The sequence below is a fragment of the Pseudoliparis swirei genome, chromosome 5, assembly GCF_029220125.1.
Source record: "Pseudoliparis swirei isolate HS2019 ecotype Mariana Trench chromosome 5, NWPU_hadal_v1, whole genome shotgun sequence".
Classification (NCBI taxonomy): Eukaryota; Metazoa; Chordata; class Actinopteri; order Perciformes; family Liparidae; genus Pseudoliparis; species Pseudoliparis swirei.
Window position 1 is genome coordinate 21,194,598 of NC_079392.1, and position 24,295 is coordinate 21,218,892.

At 43.0% G+C, this 24,295-nt stretch overlaps 1 protein-coding gene across 1 annotated transcript in view; it reads right to left on the bottom strand.

Moving 5' to 3' along the window:
• Positions 1-2,674: 2,674 nt before the first annotated feature.
• Positions 2,675-24,295, bottom strand: part of elavl4 (ELAV like neuron-specific RNA binding protein 4) — a 68,342-nt gene continuing 46,721 nt past the window's right edge. The window contains exons 5-8 of the mRNA XM_056414753.1: positions 22,160-22,313; positions 10,876-11,101; positions 5,885-5,923; positions 2,675-3,002 (exon numbers count right to left, since the gene is read on the bottom strand). Of these exons, the coding sequence (XP_056270728.1) occupies positions 2,675-3,002; positions 5,885-5,923; positions 10,876-11,101; positions 22,160-22,313 (747 nt within the window). The remainder of the gene's footprint in view (positions 3,003-5,884; positions 5,924-10,875; positions 11,102-22,159; positions 22,314-24,295) is intronic.

Here is a 24,295-nt window from a genome sequence, read left to right on the forward strand (position 1 = left end):
TTATATAAAATGTTTTACTGAAAACTGAAAACTATGCTTTCAGACCCACATTTTTGCATAAGGTTTCATCACAAAGCGGTAGTAAGTGGAGGGAGGGTGTGGACGGAGTGGCTTTTAGAACAACACAAACTTATCACAGGTTATATTGAACCAGAACGACTGTTTATAACATTCTATTAAGACTAAACTTTATTGAAAAAGATCTAAAGATTTCATTTTAACAAGACAAGAAAAAAGCAATAGCAAATTTAACTATTAACTAGGTTATGCATAGCGAGTAACTGTTTCTAGTAATAAGGGAAGAGCGTCCCCCAACCCTCCGGACATTTTTTTCAGTTTTCTTGACTTTTAGATTTTTTTATATTGTAATTTTGATATATTGGTACAAAGCACGAACGTACTAAAAGTTCTCTCAGTGCAGTGGACTACTGGAAGAGCCTCTCCACTAGTCGCTTTGTTCCCTTTTGCTCAGAAACGCCCACTCCCTGTACCAGAATCACGCAAATACACAGACAATGAAACAAATAAATACATAAATACACAAATAAATTAATCAATTAATAAATATATAATAAATACAAATAAATAGAATAAAAAATAGAGAAGTAAATAAACAGATAAACAATACAGTTATATTCTAAGCTTTTGTTCGGTTTCTTCTGCCGCGGTAGCAAACTGAAAGTTAATCCAAATCTTTTTTTTCTCTCCACAAGCAACATGACAACAATTGAACAGTTTCCTCACAAGTAACTGAACCACCACTTCATAAAAAGTTGTCATGAAAAAGACAAGCTCAATCAAAAGAACAGTGACAACTCAAATAGTACAGTAGATATTGTAAAACAAATGTAGACTATATATGTATATATATATCATCTATTTGTACACAGCAAATAAAGACACAGTTGTCATAGATCCTTTTTAAGGAAACAAATATCTAGACTAACGGAACTAGGTAATCATCATTTAGTTTTGACAAACGTTTCACGCTCAGCAAGTAACCTAAAAGTCAGCAAGCCAAACAAAAAAAATACAAAATCTAATTTTGTTCAGTGATTCTTACAAGGCCCAAATTTGTTCACCTGGTTATTTAGCAAAGAGATAGTCTCACCAGATTTTTGGGCCAACAATAAACAAATATTAAACAAATAACAGCAGCTCAATTCAATGCCAACATCAAAGGTTTTTTTCTTTAAACAACACATAGAACAACAAACTTGGATATTTAAGATATGTGAATAATGTAGTATAGCACCTACTGTTGATCGCTAAAAGGAAGTTATTTTCAAATGTAAGTTCACAAACGCAGAGCGAAGAAAATGATATAGATAATGTGTAGTATGCTCTCTAAACGGATAGATGTGTATATATCTATTTACTGATATCCCATATTAACTGATGACAAAAACAGGAAAACAAGTGGACAAAGGGTCTTCTTGTTTTGGGCTCTGGACTATAAGGACGGTTAGGCCTTGGAGAGACCCCTCTCCCTTCCCTTTTGGGTATCGCTGTTGAATAATTACGCACTAGTACATATGTGAAAAATTACCAAAATCACCTGCCTCAGTTTGCATCCCTTCCATCTACAAAATCACTGCCAACTTGGATTTCCCAAAAAACAAACAACCTTTGATCCTATAAAGTACCACGGCAGAACGACGACACGAGGTGGTGCCCCCTCCCTCCCGCCCCGGCCCCCCCTAGTTAGCCAGTCAAAATATTTTTCTCTTTTTTCAAATCCAGATTCTTGTAAAAATTCTTCAATAATTCTTATTTTAATTTTCATTTATAAAAATAGATCTTCTTTCTCTTTATTTTTATCTTTTTCTAAATGCATTTTTTTGTCAAGCAAAGAGATCTTCTCTTTGGCAACAGTGTTATTTTTTTTTTCTTCTTAAATTACTGAACGTGTCATCAGGAAAGCTAACCCATCCCCTCCCTCGCCCCATCTCCCTGAACCACTGTGAGGAAAGACGTTATGTTTTGTTTGCGATACAAAACAAAAACAATGTTAGAAATTCTTTTTTTTTTCTACATCAGAGTTTCTGGGATTGTGGAATCCCATCTATAATAGATAAGGGGAACTTTTTGATACACACTAAAAATGAATGAATGGTTCACCAATTTAAAAAAGAGCCCCCTCCCTTTTACCGACAGGGAGGATTATAATACTAACGACAGTGGATCCGGATTTACAAAAGAAAAACAAATCCTGAATCAAGACAGAGAAAAGTTTTCAATCTAAAAAGGACGTTCTCTTCTCTGAAATAAGGGGAAATACAGGGATTTGCTACTGTTTACACAGAAGAGAAAAATCATTTCAACAACCACAACAAACAGAAAGAATATACAAGAAAGAGAAGCCTGCATTATCACAGGAGCTTCCAAAAAACTCATGAACATTTTCATCATTTCATTTTTGTAATACATAGGCAACATTGGCTTATAGGTCCAAAGTTATAATATAAGCCATTTCTAGTTCAATTTGTTTGATGTTTTGTCGGTTGCTTTGTGTTCCGGTTGGAGTTTGAGTTTGCTGTGTTGGATGGCTGTAGTAGGGTGGTAGTGGTAGTGACTGAAAGGGCTAAGGGACGGGTGGAGGTGGGGGGGGAGAGGTCGGGGGCAATTTGGGAGCAGACAAAGTCGCGGGGCAACTGCTTCTACGTGTTAAAGTTCAGGACTTGTGCGTCTTGTTAGTCTTGAAGGAGACTTGCAAGACGCGGTCGCCCAACCTGTAGCCGTTGAGACTGGCGATGGCCATGGCCGCCTCGTCGTAATTTGTCATGGTGACGAAGCCGAAGCCTTTGCACTTGTTGGTGTTGAAGTCGCGGATCACCTTGACGTTGTTGACCGCGCCGAAGGGCCCGAACAGCTGCCACAGCACGCTCTCATCCGAGTCTGGCGACAGGTTGTACACGAAGATGCACCAGCCAGTGCCCGTGTGCCCGGGGATGTTCATGCCGACCAGGCTGGTCATGCTGTCAATGGTGATGGGGGAGAACCTGAGAGGAGAGGGAGAGCAGGAGAAGGGGAGAGCGAAAAGAGAGAGTTTTAATTGAACAAGTTAATTTACACTGAACAACATGTTTGCATCTAGTACAAGAAATGGCCATAAACTGGTGAAAAACCTATCTCCGTCTACAAGAGGAACATCATCCTCCTTCACTTAACTTTCTGATGTGCGACTGTCTACAGCTCGAATAAATAATAAGCTTCATCTTTTTAATCTTTTCCGTGTATGGTTCAAATTACAAAAAAAACCTGCTCTCCAAGCTAAATACACAACGTCAGATAAATTACTATTATTATTGAACGCGCATGTTCATGTCTAAATGCAAAACGGTTTGTATGCGTGTTTGCAGAGCGACAGCGAAATGAGCAGCAGCTCTGAGACGAGTGTAAGGAACGGCGACAGCGCGGCGCCGTATTTCCGCTTAAGGAGATGCAGATGAAGGTTCTCCTTTTGTGTCCTTGAGTGGCTCCTTTAGGAGCTAAATTGCAGGAAGTTGTTGAATTAAACCGTTTCGAGAAATCCATCGAAGATCATGCGCCAGCCTGCTAAATCTGTTCTCGTTCGCCTCATCATCTTCCTCTTTTTCATGTGGTGCGAGACATCTGAATTCTCAGTTGCCTTTCCGCTCAAAGGAAAGCGGAACGGAGGGAGAGGGAAAAAAACAAAAAATCCCCACTTTTAAATAAAAGGTAAATGAGATAAAAAAGGATCATTTCTTATGCCACCTCTCTCCAAGAAACGACTATAGGCATTATTGGGTGTGCTTTAATTGAGATTTCCGCGTTGCTGCAGCTGTCTCGGGGAAGGCTGCTTTCTTAACGAAAGAGAGGGAGGGGGAGAGGGGAGAGGGAGCAAACTAAATGGGAAACGGAAGCACTTTACAGCCCAGTGGCATTAAGGTACAAAGTGTGTTCCTCCCACTCCTCCTGCAGTCTGCAGGGTGTTCTATTCCAGAGCTGGTGGCACTGATCGATAGCACTGCTTGCTGCGCAGGGCCCCCACCCTCCTCCCTCCTCCCTCCTCCCTCTCTCCAGCGACTATATATGGCCGGCAATCACTGCGACCTTCCTCCATGACTTTGGTCATGCAGAGTTTACTTCTGGCCATGGTCGTGGCCTTGGACGATAATACAATCCCAGGGCAGTTTGCTTATTGTTAGTGAGGGCTCTCGCTCTTTGTGGATATTTTAATTTGAGTGCATGTCGTAAACCTGTGCCTGAGACACCAGTTCTTTTTCTTCATATTCATCAAAGGGCTGTTGTATTATAAAGGGTTCCCCATCCTTTGTTAATATGTTCTCCAGTATCAACAATCTTGACTGGCTTCACCACGTTGAGGCCTTGTCTGACATGCTCGGCTGCGTTCGAGCCTCTCCTGCTGGGCTCGGGGGCGGGGAAGAAAAGAAGAAATAACTTGTGGTGATTTATATGCAAAAGCTGAAGTATGTGAGGAGGATTGTGAGCGTGCGACGAGTTGGCGGCTGGCTAACACTGCCGCCGCGAGAATGTGGAGATGCACGCGCCTGTACGTACGTGTGTGTGTGTGTGTGCGCGCACTTGTGTGTGTAAATGTGCATGCGAGCGTATCCATCAGAGCGGGACCAAACACGAACCAATGTTACAGACGAGACCAGGGGTTGCATAGCAACAGTGTAGCTGACCAGATATATATTCTGTCCTTTCCAAAGCCAACCAGCTACAGCTCTTAAGACTCTTCTTCTCTTTTCCTTTCAAATACTAACCTCAGATCCCTGAGAAGCACTTTTAAATTGATTGCATGCTTTACAATCAGGACGGTTGAATCAGACCCTATTTTCACCTTTTTAAAATTATGTAGAGACTCCGAGTTAGGCTGCATTGCCTTCTGGGCTTATAACAGCTTTTCAGGGGAACATTTCAATCAAGATAAAAGTTCCTCTCTGTAAAGAGTTGCTAAACTGTCTTCGGTTGGTCTCCCCTGTGCTTGCAACATGCAAAATGCCACGGTCAGCACATTAAACATCTATCACCACAGTTCCACCACAGCTCAGGGTTATGAAAGACCTCTGGTAGCGAGAAAGCAAAAGGAAACGGGGAGGCGAAAGAAAGGAATTTAAGCAGAGCCGTGCCGAGCCAAGCTGGAGCTGTTTGCAGTGAAACAGCATTTCCTGTTTCCAGCAGGGATCCAGGTTCATCGAGCCTCATCCAGTGTCCTCCCTGAACACTACCTCATCTCAGCTAGTACTGCCAAGAAAATGAAGGCAATATGTAATTTTGTTATGTGTTATATTGCACAGATGTACATCTATGTCATAAAGGCTTGTGTACATTACTTGATAGTGGATGTAGAGAGGTTTTATTTTAATGATGTCGTGAGGTAATATCTATATAATCAAAGTGATGAATTGAAGATTTGCTACTTAAGAAAGACTGTTCCCAAGCAATAGCTGGAGAGTGACAAGGCAGGAGAACCTGAATCCGGTAGAAGAAAAAAAACACACCTAGAAATTAGGAGTATTACACCAGAGAACAAAATCCATTCAGAACACAGAAACAACCCAAATCAATCCCAACAACACCAGTACTTGGCAGAATCAAAACAAAGCAAATGAATCACCACTTAAAACAAAGACTGATTTTTTTTATTTACACCTTAAGTGATTGGTAGTGTTATAAAACCAACTCAGGCATACGAGAAAACAACCTAAACAAATCAAAGAACCAAAAGATGCAGTTGACCTTGAACGAATTGTCAAACGCAAAGTGACTGCAAAAATACAAGGAAATGTAAACTAATACAAAAATACAAAATAAAAAAAAGAACAGAAAAAAAAAGATATTGAAAAATCAGAGTCAACATGGACATCTGGCATTGGGTGAAGTTTTTAATTACCTCTTTACGCCATAGGCCATATTAAGCAAATTGTCCAGCCTGTAAAGAGAAGGAGGGTTCTGGGGTTAATGGTGGGCAGATGGTCGACTCACTCAATGGAACTAATGTAGGAACTGCATGGTCCTCCTCACTCAAGAACAAACAAACCCATCTATAGTTGGCCCATTACACTGAGGAGCCCCACCAGAAAAATGCTATCATCAGTTAATGAAGCCATCAGTATGGTCAGCCAATGCGCTACTTCACAGGCGTTGGCATAGCCCCGCCCCCTAGCTAACGCCAGAGCAGAGTGTTACGGGTGCTTCGACATTACTGTATGTGACGGGTTGAACTGTTGTACAATACGACAGCAGTGGACACTTACAGACACACACGGAGCACGGCTGGCGGCAGGGCGTGAACGTGGCATGGCACGCGGCTATGCTGGCATGCGAGGCTAGCCATCGTGCTTGGCGAGGCCAAATCCTCGGTTTACTCTCCATGCAGAAATTGCATGTGGTTATCCATAAGATGCATGCCACGTCACTGACGGTTAATTAGAAGATTGAGAAAAGAATCTTTTCATAAACGATGGTCTTTCGTGAGTGTTAACTCAATTGAGAGAACACCTGAGATGACAGGGAAGGATCCAGAGTTCTGTCAGTGTAATGGTTCGGCATTTGAATGATGGCGAGTGAGAGAGGTGACAATGACCAGAGTGTTTTCTATGAGGTGGACCAACAAAAACACAACAGAACATTAAACTAGCCGTGAAATTTGCAAATGTCTGTCTTTGTGGTCAGGGTCAACCGGTTAAGTGCTCACGGGTCAGGTGGAATGGCTGAGTCTTAGTCAGAGGCTATCCTCTGTGTAAAAGGGTTCGGTTTTGGGAAATGTTGTGGTTTCATGATAAATTGCCCTGTGAGCCAGGGTGAAGTTTGTATATGTGTGTGTGTGTGTGTGTGTGTGTGTGTGTGGTTTAAGTACCCAGCGGGCTGTGTGTGGGTCTGACTTCAGAAACCTGTGGGCTGTATGAAATGTCGGCCCTCGTGGATGGATGCAGTGCGCTTGGTGACTCAACGACCTTCATTCCTCACTTGGCTCTGGCCTGTCTCATGTCTTATTAACTCCTCTGGCCTAATGGACAGGGGCCACGGCTTATTGAGCAGCAGCTGGCGAGTGACGCCTCGTTCCTCTTGAAAACACTCCAAACTCTGACTTTGCCGTGCCTACGCAGGCTCTTTCTCCTTATCGCTTTCAGTCAACACGCATTTACTTTCTCGCAGCACGACTGCTACATGATATTTTAAAATCGTATTGAATATTTATTTTCTCTCACAATATAAACCACTAAAACTACTCCAATACTACAATAACACCATTCAAATGCTATATTAGTATTTTCTCACAAAAGAAACACATAACTTAATTATTATTTAATTGCAATTAAGAAAGCATTTAGGTTTTATTAAATAACAGGTATAATAACAATCGGATAATATTTATATAGATTATTTAAAATTAAATTGACATTGCATGTTTAAGATAACAGAGCAGTAGTCTTCTAATCGGGGAAAATTCAAAACTAGGATGCCTGTTAATTGTAATTATCTTATCAATTTGAAAAGATCAGGAATGAAGAGCACTGTAATGACCTGTGCTCTAAAATGTTATTTTTATAGTCGCTAATAAGTTGGTCACATCATTTTTTTTTAATGACATCTTGACAAGAAAGTTGTCTCAATAAAGTATATATATATATCTTTGAACTCAGCACGAATCATGTAACCTGTTTACATTGAATATAAACCATCTGAGTATATTGTAGGCCTACTCGTTATCTGGGGGAAAGGTGTGTCTGCACTGGAGCCCTTTTCTCTCAACATTTCCAAAACGTAGGATATATATGGAATCATTAAAGCAATAATTAGCCCATTACGCGGGAAGGGAACAAGCAGACTGCTTTGTGGGTAAATGAGTCAATTGGAAAGGGTGCTCAGAGGAGAGGTGCTCCAGGCCCCGGAGCACAAAGACATCTGCTGGCCGCCGGGCCGTTGGGCCACAACAAAACAACCTGCTGCTCTCTCTCTCTCTCTCTCTGACTATCTCTCTCTCTCTCTGTCTCTCTCTCTCTCACACTCACCACGCAAACACGCTGCCAGCTTTTAACACTGCTTCTCCAAGCTCAATATAAACAATGGGGCTTTTGTGCTTTCTCTCAATGCATGTTAATGGAGGAATGGGTGTTTTTTTCTTCCCTTTTTTGATTTTTAAAAATACAAAATCTGCTAAATTAAAATTGGCTCCTGCCCTGGATATAATAAGGCTAATTTGCTAATTAGTACCATTATCTAACGGCGGAGGAGACGAGGGCTCGGTGTACTGCGTGTGGAGTTGGTTATGTTTGCTTGTCTTGGGGAGGGACCATGCACAATGTAGATAAACATGTGATGTTTTCACACAGGATTGACGCAAGTGTGATTCTATTTATTAACTTGGGGTTCGGCACAAACTTGTTAAGTATGTGAAGTATCAGTTTTACAATCTGTAATGGATTGTATTTCCACTGCTAAGTTACGTTTAATTTTGTTTCAGAATCTTTTTGTTTCAGAAAGAGGTGAAAATGATCGACAGATGTACTTTTGTTTAGAAAAAGTAGTTTTACCTCTTTTTTAAATTTTTTTAAACACACTCAAATAACATTTCTTAATTTTGATTTAATTTTGTCTCTACAAGGGATAAACAGGAAGAACAACCGCTCGGGGTTATGTTATCGAGCACATTTCTAACTTCTACAGCGTTGCGGTTTTAGTTGAGGGCTGGGGAACACAGAGACACGGAAGTGTCCCGTGGTTGTGAGTTGTGATGAGAAGCGACAGCTCTCCTGCAGAGCCTGTAAATTGGCTTGGCGTATCACAGCCACACAGCCACGCTACATCGCTCAGGTTGTCACACCAGGGAAGCCGCTCTGGAAGAAAAATACCTTCCCAGCTCTGTCTCTGATAGAAAGTAAACAGCATGACCGGCTTAGTGTTATTGAAAGAGAGAGGGAAATGTATAAGCACACATTCTCTCCCCAATTCTGAGACATTCCTGTTGGTTGGCATAATGGAGCGTAATATCATACAATCACCTGTTTCTGTCTTGTGTTGTGTTGAGGTTAAAGGTGACATGACCTCAAGAAAGTGAGCTAAGACCAACTCTAGGTGTCATATATATCATAAATGTATATATTTAATTTGTGTTGACTAGTAACTACTCAGCCATTTACTGTATATGATGTATTATGCCCATAAGCTGGGCTTTAAGGTATTTCATATCCATTAAATTTCATCAAGTTGAATGGGTTAAAAATAAAATCCTTGAATACATTTTGGCCTCACTTGTTTTAATTTGTCCTTTGGTCATTGGATGTAAGACATTATCCTTTCTTAAATAACTTCCAGCTTCTAATGCAGGGACTTAAACAGTATTTACTAATATGATAATATGTTACGTCTTGTGAAGCCTGCAGATGCATTTTTATATTGGCAATGTATTGGAAGTGGGTTAAACCACAACAATAACATGACGGTTCACTGTGACCGGATCATGCAGAATTAGGGCTTTTAAGTCAGAAAGACCGATATGCTTTTGTTTGATAAACACTTCCAATATATATGATTATCCAAATACATGTTTTAGGCCGGGCTATTCTCGGACTATTCTGAGAAGTGTTGACACGATGGCAGCATGATGAAATGAGGGGAAATACGTAGTTGTGAAGGACAGAACCCCACAGTCTCTTGTGAACAGCTCCTCTCTGATCCGGGTGGACCCACACAGAGCGCTCACAGGGCCTGATTCACTGACATCTGCACCAGGTGCAAAGCTCACACCTGCTGTTCAGAAGGGGGGGGCATTCGCTGCAATATATATATGTTCACGGGAGAAAAGTTGCATCACTGCCGTTGCTGTGACTCATGCGCTCTTTGTGACATCCCCCCGTTCCAACTTCGTCAATTGCATTTGGTGCAAATGTTTTCCGAATCAGGCCTCTTGCTTAAAACAGACGTGTTTCCTTTATTAAACTCATTAATTGTCACGTCAACCAGGATTAATTGCTCTCAAGTCTGAGACTGATGACATTTATTATCCACATATGAAATGGGAATCCTGTTTCATCAATCAGACTCCATTAGAATCCACGATATGATGTATAAACTACCAGCGTTTATAGCGTTTTTTTAATCGGTGTTGCTTGCTTGACTTTATGCTTAATTTGAACACTTGAACTTGGAGATTCCCAACCTTTTGGGCGTATGGCCCGAGTGACCCCGTTCTTATTCTGCATCTTATTATGCCGACACGGCACTTTGTATTTCATTTTGTTACATCATGATGTCTCTGGCATAGAGCTGGGAAGTAGGAGGATCTAGCTAGTTCTTGGAAGTATATTTGGCATTAAAATTAAACAATGCTATAGGTTCATGTTGTAGCCATTAGTTTTAAGTATTACATTGTAATATTATGTAGTAGTAAGTATAATGCATATAACTACATAGTTAAGCTAGAATATATCCTGGGAGAAATAGTTAACTTCTCACCTTATGATTTATGTCGCTGAAACAAGCCAGGAATCAAAGAACCAGATACTTTCAATAATCAAACATGAGAGTTTCACGTCCACCAGAGTCACTAGACTTCGTTTATGGAGAAGATGGACGGGACTTTTCCTTCTGGAACCAGGGGCACCTAAAAAAATCCTCCCACTTTGCAACTCTATGAAACACATTCTAATCTGCTCGTATTTCTAGTCAAGCAGGAATGCTTTAAATATGAGTGAACAATGGAATCCAACCATTTCAAATTTGGATGAAGTCACCAAATACATATAAGGAAACTGTACACGGGGTCAGCTCCCAAGGTTGGGAAACTGTGCATTACACATCTTTGGTCCATTTCAAACTGGACCTGAACCCTCTCCCACCTTATCTTGTCTCTTCCCTGCCCCGTTTTGCCCCAGCACTCACCTGAACCTCTGAGCCTGGTGGTGGAGGGGGCCCGGGTATCGGCGATTGGGGGACTGGTAAAGTTGTGAGAGGAGGGCTTGGCTGGTCTTCTGGCTGGGGTTGTTGGCGAACTTGACCGTTATGGGCTCGGCGGCCCCTGTTGGCTTCTGTCCGTTCAGGCCCTTGATGGCCTCCTCAGCCTCTATCCTCTTATCAAAGCGGATGAAGCCCACACCTCGGGAGCCACCTGCGGGGCCAGCAGATCAAAAACAAACACAGGCTCCTTTTACTTTACAGGGTTTAGACACAACATCAACGGCCCACACAATCCCAATACGAGTCCGGCTTATTTCTGTGTTTTTCCAGTCCAACAATGAGCCAAAACACTTTTTCCCAAGTAGAAGTCGTTTACATTTTTTTTATGTACACTACCGTTCAAAAGTTTGGGGTCACTTAGAAATGTCTTTATTTTTCAAAGAAAGGCACTGTTTTTTCAATAAAGATAACATTAATCAAAAATACACTCTATACATTGTTAATGTGGTAAATGACTATTCTAGGTGGAAACGTCTGGTTTCTAATGAAATATCTCCAGAGGTGTATAGAGGCCCATTTCCATCAACGATCACTCCAGTGTTCTAATGGTACATTGTGTTTGCTAATCGCCTTAGAAGACTAATATCTGATTCGAAAACCCTTGTGCAATTATGTTAGCACAGCTGAAAACAGTTATCCGCTGGTGAGATAAGCTATACAACTGGCCTTCCTTTGAGCTTGAAGTTTGAAGAACAAAATTAATACTTCAACTATGAATCATTATTTCTAACCTTGTCAATGTCTTGACTATATTTTCTTTTCAATTCATTTGATAAATAAAAGTGAGTTTTCATGGAAGACACAAAATTGTCTGGATGACCCCAAACTTTTGAACGGTAGTGTACATCCATTGAGGCAGATGAATAGTATAACAGCAACTTATACACACACACCATCCGCAGACTGTGCACGGGAGGCTGTATCATGGCATTGGCCCTGAGTCTGGTTAAAGCCACACATCCATCCGTCCTCCACGCTGGCTGCAGTCAGCCGCACACACGCTCTTCATGCATTGTTCTCAGCGGCATTTCAGCCGTTTCCTTGGAGATACATTTTTTTGACTGCCACCTGAGAGGAACATTAAGAGATTGAGATTCGTGGGAGGTACTTCTTGGTGTCGGCGAATGCTCTGTGTGCGTTACCGACTGTGTGTATAGTAGATATATGTATGTGTAGAGCACTGGTATCTATTAATGGATGCTGTGCCTTGTTTTAATGAGGCTGCCTCGATGGCCCAAAGGATGCTCGCCCAGTGACAGCAGCACTCTGCCGAAGAGACTATTTACATAATACTGTGTGCACACAGGCATGTCGGCGTGACGGAGACTGAATAAAAGAGAGGCAGTGAGAAAGAGGAGAATTTTGTGTTTGAGCATCATTGTGTGCAGTCTCTTTCTCGCACACAAAACCCCTCCTTATTGTTATTCCACATTTTTGTACATTCCATCCCTCTCCCCAGCTCTTTTTTTTTAGACTTCCTGCTGGATTGACTCATGGCGTCTGCTCCCCTGAATTCTTATTCGGAGCAGCACCTTGACAATCTCACTCCCCCCTTTGTTCTTTTTGTTCTTCTCTCCAGGACACAGGCAGCACAAGGTTATTTACTTTCCAGCCAGGCGTCGAAATAAAAAGCCACTCTCTGAAAGCCAATCATTGATGAAGCTTGTGTAGCTCAGGTGAAGCTTATTATGTTCCACTTTGTGTTCCACTTGGCCTCAAAATTAATTTACGGATGTTTGTATTATTTGAAAAAATTGTTTAGTAAAATACAAATCTGGTTGAAATTCTAGATATTAGAAATCCAATTTGCAGCACAAAGTGTATTTGACTTGGACGGAGGAAGGAGCTTATTTGCACTTTGTCTGCAATTTTCTCACCTTTCTTAAATACTGTAAGCATTGAACAAAACCTGTTAACTGTAGTGATCCCTGTCCTCCTGCAGAGGTAAACAAGTTTTAGGTGCGATGGGGACGGAAATAAGCAAAACCTGATAACGATGACCAATTAGTTTGTAGTTCAGGTGTGTAATATACAAGGTTCAGACTCTGCAACGAAGACTCAAAGGAACAATCTTCACTGACCACCCACACTCTGCTCTGCACAGAGACTAAACAAAGGCATTTGCCTACCGCCTGTTGGATAATCTCATTAACTGCTATTCAGTGTAAATTATTCAGTATTTATCCTTCTTTTTTTACCTATCTGGCTCATTTTCTCCTGACAGAATTTCACAATTTTCCCTACCTCACTTCTTCTCGAGCCAACTGTGTACATGTACATTTTAATTAGCTTTGTCAGAAGCAGAACAATAACAATTCTAGTGTGATCTACAAAGTGCAAACAATAACCATTGCTGTTCCTCTGGTATTGTTCATTTATTGCTGTAGTTGTCATGCATGTGCTGTATTTGAGGTCAAATGGAGGTCACTGCAGAGTCTTTGGGGAGAGCTGTTTGTGAGCTATTGTCGGTAAATGTGATCGGCAAGACTTTGTTTAGATGTGAAAAATTAATAAGCATTCAAACTCACCCGCCAATGCTTCACCTTGATATCTGGAATCTGCCCAATTTCACAACTGTCTACTGCTGCAAGGCACTCAGCGACTGCAAAAGGCTTGCTCAAGGGCACCTCAGCGGTAGTTAAGGAAGAAGAGAGCATCGCTCGCTCCCTTTCTCCGCTGAGACGAGAGGGCGGGGTGGGGGGAGGACCATATTCGTCCTTTAATCCTCACACTTGTTTGGCATTGAGTTGCTCCTAAGCTGGTTCTGGCTGGAGGGCCTCTGGACAAATGCTTGGCATACTAATGAAGGCACGTCTCACACACACACACACACAGACACACACACACACATACATACACCGACACACACACACATACTTAAGTGATGACTTGAAGAGGTGCTACTGAGAAGGAAGTGTGAAAAGAGCAATAGAGATGTCCGTGACAATTTGAAATCCTCCTTGACCGATTGCAGGTGTGTACACGTGGGAGAGATTTAACATTTATGTGTGTGTGCTTTTGTTGTTTAAGTGTGCACGAGCTACTGTTGTCCTTGAGTTTGTACAAAAGCATTGTAAGGAGGTGAGGTGGTAGTTGACCCCATCAGCCATCATTTTACTGTGTGTGTGTGTGTGCATTATCTCGAAAATGTGTCCACACACTATTGTATCCAGTGCACTGTAGAGCATTCTTGAGATATAACACAATTCACTTTAAGAATTCAAAGTGGAATAAGAGTAAGCCGCGATCAGGAACGTGAGTTTCAGGTAGTGGACTATAACGGAGCGGCAGAATAGAGAAGTTGAAGGTTGGCTGAGTAAAACTCCTGCTTCACTCCGTTCAGCGTTGCTAGAATGCATCTTTATATTACGAGGAACACCAGGATTCCCATTAGTGTTTCAAATACTCGATAACTGTATTTATGTTTAATGTGTCACATCGAATCAAATCAAATCAAACAATAGAATACAATGTAAATGACTGGAAGACACAGCAGGATTAAGTATTGTCATCACTTTCATCTTTGGTGGTTTTCCAGCATTAGTTTGTCTCCCCCCCCCCCCCCCCCACACACACACACAAACAGTCTCTCAGTGATGTCTGATTTCCTCCCTACTCTCACTCTAAAAGGGGAACAACCCTATTTTGTAATCATATCACTAAGTCTCAAATGTCAGATGTCATAATGAAGAGTGATATTTATGGACCCACAGTCGAGTTCTTTTCTTTTTGTACACCTGAATGAGGCGAACTCTATTGTCGTCCTCTCTTCTAAAACAGAAATAGTACCGAACATTACCCTGGGAGCTCTCAGTGTCATCTGCAACCTCTTTCTACTCTTTTTCATTGTCTATAGAGCACTTCCATACTTTATATTGATGACATCACACATTTGTTTGACTTTAGTAAAATGGGTGTAGTTCCCCTTTAAGCCCCTTCTGTTCCCACGAGAATATCTTTAACCCTTGTGTTGCCTTAGGGTCATTTTGACCCGAATCAATATTACACCCTCCCCCCGCCTTAGGATTAATTTGACCCCATTCAATGTTTAATGTCGGTGTTCTTTCGGTAGTCAACAAACAAACATAAAATGCCTCACACTTAAACTTGGAAAACAATATTAATTCTAATAATTTTCTGGAGGTTTTAATTGCTGGCGTCAAATTGAACCCAAAGGGTAAAATATGTTAGTAAATATAAAGGTAACAGGAGGGTGAAACATTGAATCGGGTCAAAATGACCCATAGGCGGGGGGAGGGTGTAATATTGATTCGGGTCAAAATGACCCTAAGGCAACACAAGGGTTAAAGGTGGCTCATGCATAGTTATATATTTTGAGGGGATCCATTCTCGAGCTTTTGATGGACACTGTTTTCACAGTAATATTTACAGCGGCCGGACGGTGTATGTGGGATTGACCCAAAACAATGCCCGTGTTAACGGTACTGAATCAACCCAGCGTGGCGGGTGTGGCTCGTTGTAGTGCTTTTATAACTGCACAACAATGGGGGGTCGATGGCGCAGAGGAGCCCCCTCTATCTGGGTTTGGCTGCACGGGAGACAATATGATCACTGAATTGTTGTGTTCTTTTCACGGCGTTTTTTGAAAATATGAAAATCAAGAAAATCCTCCTTATCCTGGTATTCATCCAAAAAAAACAAAAAACTTGATAAAAAACAGATGAAATTAATGAACTAGTATTAAATGAGGATGTGGATTCACGTCGCAGATTATTCAGAGTGTGTTCCGCTGTTGGTGCATTACCACTCTGTCACGCTGTATTAATGTTGTAAATCTTAATTTTTTTCCCGTTTAAACAGTGTAACAAAAACAAACTTGCAATCTACAACGCAAGCTGCCGGTCTCGGGAGTCCGACCTAATGACTGTCCTTTCAACCAGCCCCAGAGGCCTCGGCTACTTATCAACCGCCAGCCATACAGGCAACATTAGAGCACAATGTACTGACGAAGAAGCTACTTTCTCACTCTCTCCCTCTCGTCTTCTTCTCACTCTCCTTTCCTGCGCTCCCTTTTCCTCCACAGTAATCAACAGCGGCTTATGTAACTCTCTCTACCTGTGCTTATCTCTCCCTAACACACACCGACAGGCACATTGGCTGTCTCACTAATAACACGCTACCTCGATTTGGGGAGGGCGAGAGAAGTCGGGAGACGAGAAGCGAGTGCTGGGAAAAGGGAAAAAAATGGGAATGGGGGAGTAAGGAAGGAAAGGACAAAAGGAGAGAAGGTGCTTGAAGAGAATGCGAGGAGGCGACGGTAAAAGAATGACGACGACGATGGTGATGATGAAAGAAAACGGTGCTTTTTCGTGCTTGCCTCTGTTCAGACGAGCTTTCTCTAAAACCTACTATTATTTACCCAAACACTGACTGACTGACAGAGAAATGACTGCTCCTCCGAGAGACCGGAGAGGAGAGTTGTGAGACACCTGGCTGCTTTGAATGAAAGACACAATTTCTGCCTCAAACACACGTACAATGCACGAGATGTATGAAACTGTAAGCGGTGCCACATGGCCTCACCGAGACAGACGCATTCAATGACGCACGCATAAATAAGAAAAATATCTTCGGATGCCCATCTTATTATCTTTTACACGAGGCGCTAGATTGTTCCAACTGCATCAAATGATGCAACTTGTCATTCCGTAAGACGCACAAAGGAAGTTAAATTTATATTCCTGCCATCTTATAATCAGAGGAAGAAAGAAAAAAAAAAGCAATGTCCTTGTTTTAGGTAGCATTAGCGTTCCCGGGTACAGATGGTCGTTTGAAAAAGCAGCGAGAGGAGACGCAAAGAGACTTTGAAGAGTGCAGGTGCCCTGCGCTTTCGCCTCTGTCAGAGCAGAGACTCAACCATCTGTCTAATGTGCGCGTGTGCATGTATCAATGTGGCTGTGTGTGCACGTTTGTCGGCTTCACAGTTGCATTTAAAAAGATTGTTGAGGGGAAGGAAACTGAAGGCAGAGAGACGACGGTAAAAGTCAAGGCTGCGGCTCTGCTCGTATTACCTTGACCGTCCTGTTCTGTGCTGCTGGACAGGCAGAGCGCAGGGACTCAGTGTGGTGTCAGTCTGAAACGGAACATCCATTATTCAAGTCAAGAGAGGAGAGAACATAGCAACCCTACAGAGGGAGGGAGATCCATTTGAAGGTTTTAAAAAAAAGAAGAAGAAGAAATTGGGCAAACATGAACAATCCGAGTACCAGAGAGGAAAAAGCGAACGGTAAAGCCATGCAGTGATGTGAGGAGACGTCCGTGGCTCCACTTTCATGGCTCTGGGAAGTCGAAGGCAAGCAGCCCTACACTGTGGCATTTCCCTGACCTTGAAATGCATGTTGTTTTGGTATTTCTGTACCAGGCACAGCAGGCATGGCGCAAAGGTGGAAGGAAGGAGAGGCGAAAGGAGACGGGACTTTCATGCAGATGAGGCAGCAGAGAGAGACGCTGGTGTGTTTGTGTTTTCGAGGAAATTGGCTTCGGCGCTGATCTGTTACGCACACAAAGGATTTTTATGGCTGATCATTTTGCAGATTTCACCAGTAAGGGCAAACAAAATGGTAAAGAATAAGACTGGATCAAATAAACACTTTTTTTTCCTCTTCTTCACATATTCCAACCAATAGTGTCATTAAATTCAGTGTGACGAGAGAGATTGCCAGCAGATTATTGTATGGCTTTTACTACTTATGAGCAACATTGCTTTTAGACTTTATGAAATCTGTTCCTTTCAGTTGACGGAATCCATACAGATAAAGTATCTGGACAAGAATGAGTTTCCAATCAGCAGCGTCTAACGTTAAAGACAGAAAAGGGTGCTTATTATGACAGATATTATAAACTGTTCCATTTTGAGTGAATCATATGTAACTAACACCGGGCTGCTGCAGGATATACGTCTATATGCATGAGTGAAATGTTCCTGGGGAGACTTTTGACTCTCTCCGATCTGTTTGTGTTTCTCTTTTCTCCTCTTAAAATACCAAATTACCCAGAATACCAGCTGTGTGTGCTTCCTGGCTTTCTGGTTATCTGGCAAAAGTGGCGTTTTAGCTTTGGTGGGATTTTACAGGGGTGAGTCACAAAGCAAGTAAACATTATTGCCATTATTGTTCCACGTGAACACAATAACCTTTTGTATAGCCTCCAGCAGAGTCAATAACTGCCCACAACAGTTCTTGTGAAGTCCAAATTGAAATGTGAAATGCCATACACACCAAACACGACCGAACTTTCAATACCTTCATAAACATAAATTGAACTTGTGCTTCTGGCAGCATATTTATAATGCTGCACTTCTCAAACATGATCCTGTTTCTTCTCTCGGCGAAGCGATTCCTGACATTTGTTTAGCATACTTGGCACGAAATAATACCAAAGTGTCTGAAAAGCTTTCAAACATGGACATTTCAAGGAATCCGAATCTGAAGTTAACACTATCCTGATGAGGAACAATCCTACGAAACTGCTCAATGCCAAATAATTATTCACTCAGTGTGCAAAACACACTTGTTATTAGCAACACTGGCAATAACAATCTTGAGGTTGTATGCCACGAACACTGGCGTCTTGTTGCCATGGGAATTTTTCCCATCGCTGCCTTCCATCCCACATGAAGGGAGCTCGGCATCTGTCTTTTCACAGCCAATCCTTACACACACTGAGCAGCAATTTGGTTTCTCATCAGGACCGACGTCTGGAGAAGCCAAGTATGTAGGTGGGTTGTACTTTGATCAGGGACGCGTTGACCTCGGCCCGCATACAGGTCCAGGACCAACCAAATATTGATCCAGAGCTGTCCCTGATATCATATCTGTTTCAAATTGAGGCTTCGCTTCAACCAGCAGTCGGAGCACAAGATCTAAAGTTAGATCCCTGAAGGTTAGAGAGAGAGAGAGAGAAAAGAGGGAGAATCCAGCCAGGGCTATTTGCACTGATAAAGAGACAACATAGGCTTATCCATCCAGAAGGAATCAATAGACTGGGGAAGGGAGAGAGAAGGGCGATGGGAGGGAGGAAGACAATGGAGGGATATCCTTGTCAAGTCCATGTTGTATTCGCTCTCTTCGTCTCTGTGGCAATTTGTAGTTCTCGTGGATTTTGCTTCTGACTGTGAACGATGCGAACCGCGATGCTTCTAAAGTTCCTTCTTGTCTTCATGAACAGAAGAGTGACGGCAGGGTGCATCCTGTTGATGAGGAGGTCATTGAGAGAACAGACTTCATGTTCCCAATTTAGCAGAGCGGGAACTGGGGATCATCGAGCCCATCTGCCGATGGTCACTGGAGGACATCCGGCCCTTCAACAACTTCATGTAGCATTGCTGTTTCTATGTATTTTCGTGTCCGTGCATCACTCGCTTCTCCAGCCCACTCGGATTCTTTGGACAATGTCAGGGTGTGTCTGAAATCAGTCCCTACTTCAGTAGAAACAGTGAATTGTTGAGTAAATTGGATTTCAGGCACTGATTAGGCTCTTAATCAAATGAACATGGGAGCAGCGGTGAGTCACTGATGACCTGTGTGACACAACTTCAAGGCACCACGTGATGATGACGTCCTAACAACCACATACAGGATGTAAAAAACAATTCTGGACCACAAACCAGTCCCACACAATACGTCTGTATTTCCCTCTTTCGACATCTTTTTGTCTGCCTCTCCTTTCTTGTTATGTACTTACATTTTTGGCAGTCACAGGAGAGTTTTAATTTGCAGCCCATTTTTCTGTTGATGGCAGCAAGTGTGTGGGTGTGTGTACGTGTCTGGTGTGCGTATGCCTGCACAGTGACTGAGAGAAGACAAAGACGAGTCGGCAGACTGCTCTCAGGGCCCTTCTAAAGTCCTCCATGTTTTTAATCATCAGCAACTCTAACATATAATTGATCATTAACATTTCTCCTGCTGATCTGTAACCCTGTGGGGACACCTTGCAGAACATCGCTTATTGTTATATGTGTGTGTATTTCAGTATTTCAGTTTTAAAGCAGGTACAGTAGGCATGGTTATAGTGAGGAGAGCAGTTACAGTAGTTGAGGGTGTTTTCAGGCTCGGTGTGAAAACACCTCGTGCTCTAAGCACTAAAGAACTGACCAGTTTGGCCCAATCCACTGTCGGCATGCGGCAAGAGAGAAACTGTCTGTCTGGTGACGGTTGCTGTCGTCTGTAGCTGTAGACGTCACCAACTGTACTCGATTGAAGGTGGCGACATCCGGCACCAAAGGCCAAGCCGACTGCACTTTTCACGAGCACCATTAGAAGTTGGGCTGGAAGATGGTGAGTGATTTTGATTAATTTAGTTAAAGTAGATAAATAAAAATAAAAAAGTGGCATCAAACAAATGGCAGTGTGCTGAAAGAAACAGGGGTTCTCCTAAATTCTTAATATATAAAAACATATCTTACAAATATAACATGGTACATGAGGAATATATTATTGTACATATTGTATTTTGCTGCTCTTGTTGATATCATAGTTTGATCCACCAATTCTTTTTTATCCAAGCCCGGTTTAAATCTCACGATGAGAGAAGGAACAACAACTAACTCAACATTAATTCCCTCAACTGAGCATTTTCCTTTGATCCGGGTGCTCATCTTATCCCCAATGGTAGAAGTAAAACCAATGCAGCACTGTATCTGGACATGAGAACGCTCTCGCTCTAAAACTGACCTTGTGCCAGTCAAGAATGAACACAATTAATTATTCAGCCTCTTGTGAACACAACCCACGGTATGAATGCATGGAAACCGTGCCGTCCTCGGACCAGTAACCCCCTCCCACCCCCCGCGTTGAGGTTTGTTTTATTCACGGCTTGTGGCCAGAGCTGGGAAGCTAAATATGTGGTTGAACACGTATGCTTTCTGCTGTGTTGTGTGACCGTGTCGCTGCGCGGGGAGTCCCCCGGGTCTCTGTGGTGGCATAACAGAGCTGCTAGCACAGACCGATCTGCAGGAGGTGGGCACACTTCCTCTACATGTGGGTTGTTGAGGGTAGAAATAGCCCTTTTTTCCCTCACCTTTCCCTTCCGTTGGACCCCTCCCTAGCTCTCCCTCTGCTTCCTCCCTCTTCTCATTTCTTCCCCTTCCCACGTCGCTGCTCACGCTCTCCCTGTTACTTGCTTTTTTACATTTTCTGTCTCCTTTTCTCCTCTCCTTTGTTTCCCTTCCCTCTGCTTTCCCCTCTCCTCTCGCCTTCTCTCCTCCTCCCGTCTCAGTGTGAACAGACAGGCGTGCACTTCACCGCCAGCAGAGATTTATTCTGTTTAGGCAAATGAGTGTGGCTTATAGCATGCTGCTCCCTTTCTGCTTCATCAGTACACATTGCACAAAACACTGGAGCAGGTTGCAGCCTGTAGGCACACACCACCCCTGAAATGGATCTAAGAGACACGCTTGAGGGGTTCTTCTGCAATAAAATGGACTGATGTGATTCATTCCTGTGTTTTGGATGTAGAGGAATGTGTAATTGAGCATGTTTATTGCACAGCTTGTGTTTCTCATGTAATCACTGTTTTTACGACGGCCCCCCGGAGCTCGCGTCGTGGACATAAAACCTGCTATTGCAGGTCACTCACTATTCAATGCTTGATGGTCGACATAAAACATTATTTATAATATTAGAACAAATATTTTTTGGATGCTGGTCCATGTCAGTATTATTTATTTTGGTTGACTATGAACTATGAATTTATACCTATCCACAGAGGTCGGATGTCCTTTGTTCAAGTACTTCTGTCTATACGATGTGTTGACACACACACACATGTTTTCAGAATGTCATTTTCTGTCACATTTCATGCATTTCATGGTCACTTAATTACACTCCTTGTATGCAAAGGTGAAGAAAGGTCCAGTACTCCGTTGAATCAACACATTGTGCACAGTTGTCTTTAAGGGATTTACAAATGTTTCAATAGTGACAACTAATGTGCTGCAAACTGGGGGTAATTGTATGAATGTGTCTGCGCATCAAATACACACGCGCAAACACATTGAACAAAACACAACTGTCTGGAAAGTGTGTACAATAACCAGTGTGCATTTAAATGGCTGGAAGACATCGGGACACTGAGTGTATTGATGTATATACATCCAGTGTGTGTGTGTGTATGTGTGTGTACATGCCTGGCTGATCACGTGTGTCTATGTGAAAGTGTGAAGACAGAGGAGGCGCTGCCCCATGGATACCTGTGACCTGGTCGACGAGGATGCGGGAGGTGATGATGCGTCCGTACTGGGAGAAGAGCTGCTCCAGCTCCTTCTGAGTCATCGTCTTGGGCAGGCCACTCACATACAGGTTGGCATCACGGATGGAAGCTGAACTGGGTCGCGCGTATGACACCTGTGGGCAAAGACGTCAGAGTCAGGGGGCTTGTGCAAAGAAGTTAGACTCTATAACTCATTAACTTCCTGTGGGGTTTGAATCTAAAAAAAGAAGAAGATTAAAGCCTGAGAGGTACAATGATTTTGGCTGTGTGTGTTGTGGATGGGCAGAGGTGCGCGTCATTGGCTCCACAGGGATGAAAATGTGACGGTTTTCTCGGCACACCTTGCCGTGGGGATTATCGTTGTCAGGAAAAGATTTAGCTGCAGAGAACACTGGAGAGATAACACTTGAGCCGTCTGCCGGGGGAGGCAGAGGAAGCTTTGTTCCCTTGAGTAAGAACAACAGGTGTTTTACTTTAAAGGACAACTCTGGTAGCCAGGGGAACAGGACTAATAGCATCAGGACTCTAACCAAAAAGACTCTTCATTCACCCAATCGATCCAACCACACTGAGTTAAAGAATGGGGAAAAAAGGGTAAGACTTCATATAATGTCTTTTTTTCAGTTGGCAATTTGATTTACACATTAGCAATGAGTCTAATAGTAAGTAACCAAAAGCCTTTAGTCTTGCAAATCCTGCAGAGTGATTCAGAGTTTAGTTACATCAAGCAACTCAGAGCTGCTCTCTACTGCAGAGCCTCTGGGAGTAAATCGTTTTCCGCCGTGTCCCTTTTGGATTTCTCTTACCTTCAGTGTGCTGTGAAAGCGCATGCAACACACTCTCAAAAACTAACACGAGCCCATCAAATCCATTACAGTCCTGCCTTTGCAGACTCTCGCCGTAATCTCTGAGGGACTAAAAAGTCTTCATGTTACTACTCACAAGTCACCGTCACACGCTACTGCTCCACACGCACACACACACACACCACACAATCTTCTACCTAGAGTATACTGTGCATGAATGTCATCTCTAATGGTGCAAATGGGCAAGAACTGGATAACTGGTTATACTGGGATGCTTGCGGCTCCCAGCTCTCTGCCAGTGAACTTTCACTTGTCAAACGTCGTCACCCAACATCCTCATGTGCAGACACGATTTTGCTCAAGCGAAAGTTGCCCAAATCCCGTTACTACTGCCGCGGACTGGAGCAGCTTTCATTACCTCTGACATGTGGAGACATAAGCCATCACATAAGGTTAAAGTAAGCCAAATGTGGTGGATATGCAGTCATATCCTTCAACGACTGCATGGAAATCCTGCTGCATTCTCACGGCGGCAGAAGGGGATTGGGAACATCTGGCCTTCCCCACGTCTCACTTTCCTTTCGCACCTCTTTTCTCGTTGGCTTCTTCGCTCAGCTCCTCTGTCTTCCTCTTCCTCTCTGCATCTCCCTCCTTCGCAGCCTGGATCTCTCCCTCTCTTCTTCCTTCCTGCACGCTGCCTCACTAAACCTTTCTCTCTCTACCAGACTCCTTTTCTCCTCTGTGCAACCCTCCCTCATTTTCTCTCCTTGTCAGCCAACTCCAGATGTCTAATCCATCAACACCTCCTCAAGCTGCGAGCGCTATTGTGTACAAGTGTGGCGTGCGTGTGTGAAACAGGAGTGTGTGTGTGTGTGTGTGTGTCTGTGTGTACAGAAAAGTTTTAAAAAGAGTGTGAGATTACGTGCATGCATGTCACTGTGAGCTCCTCTCACCTTTGGCATGCTGCTTCCCCTCGCACCTCAGAGGGAAAGCGGCATCGCAGCCATCGCTGACAAAATCTGAGGTGTCATGGCGGAGGAAAACTGCGGCAGCGATACCAACTCAAAGACACTTCGGAGACGCACATCGCCTGAGAGCGTGTGGATCTCTGGGCCAAGCGTTTCCTCACATGTGACGCAGCAGAGACCGGGAAGGGTGTGACATGAAAGAGCGCCAAGCTTAATTTTAGAGTTACCGCGTTGCCTTTTTAATTTACCTCCTGAGCTTGAGGGTATTTCAGGCTGCGAACGCATGGGGAAGAGGGTACCGGGAGGGAGGAAAGGAAGTGTGAAAGAGCGCCAGACGGAGAT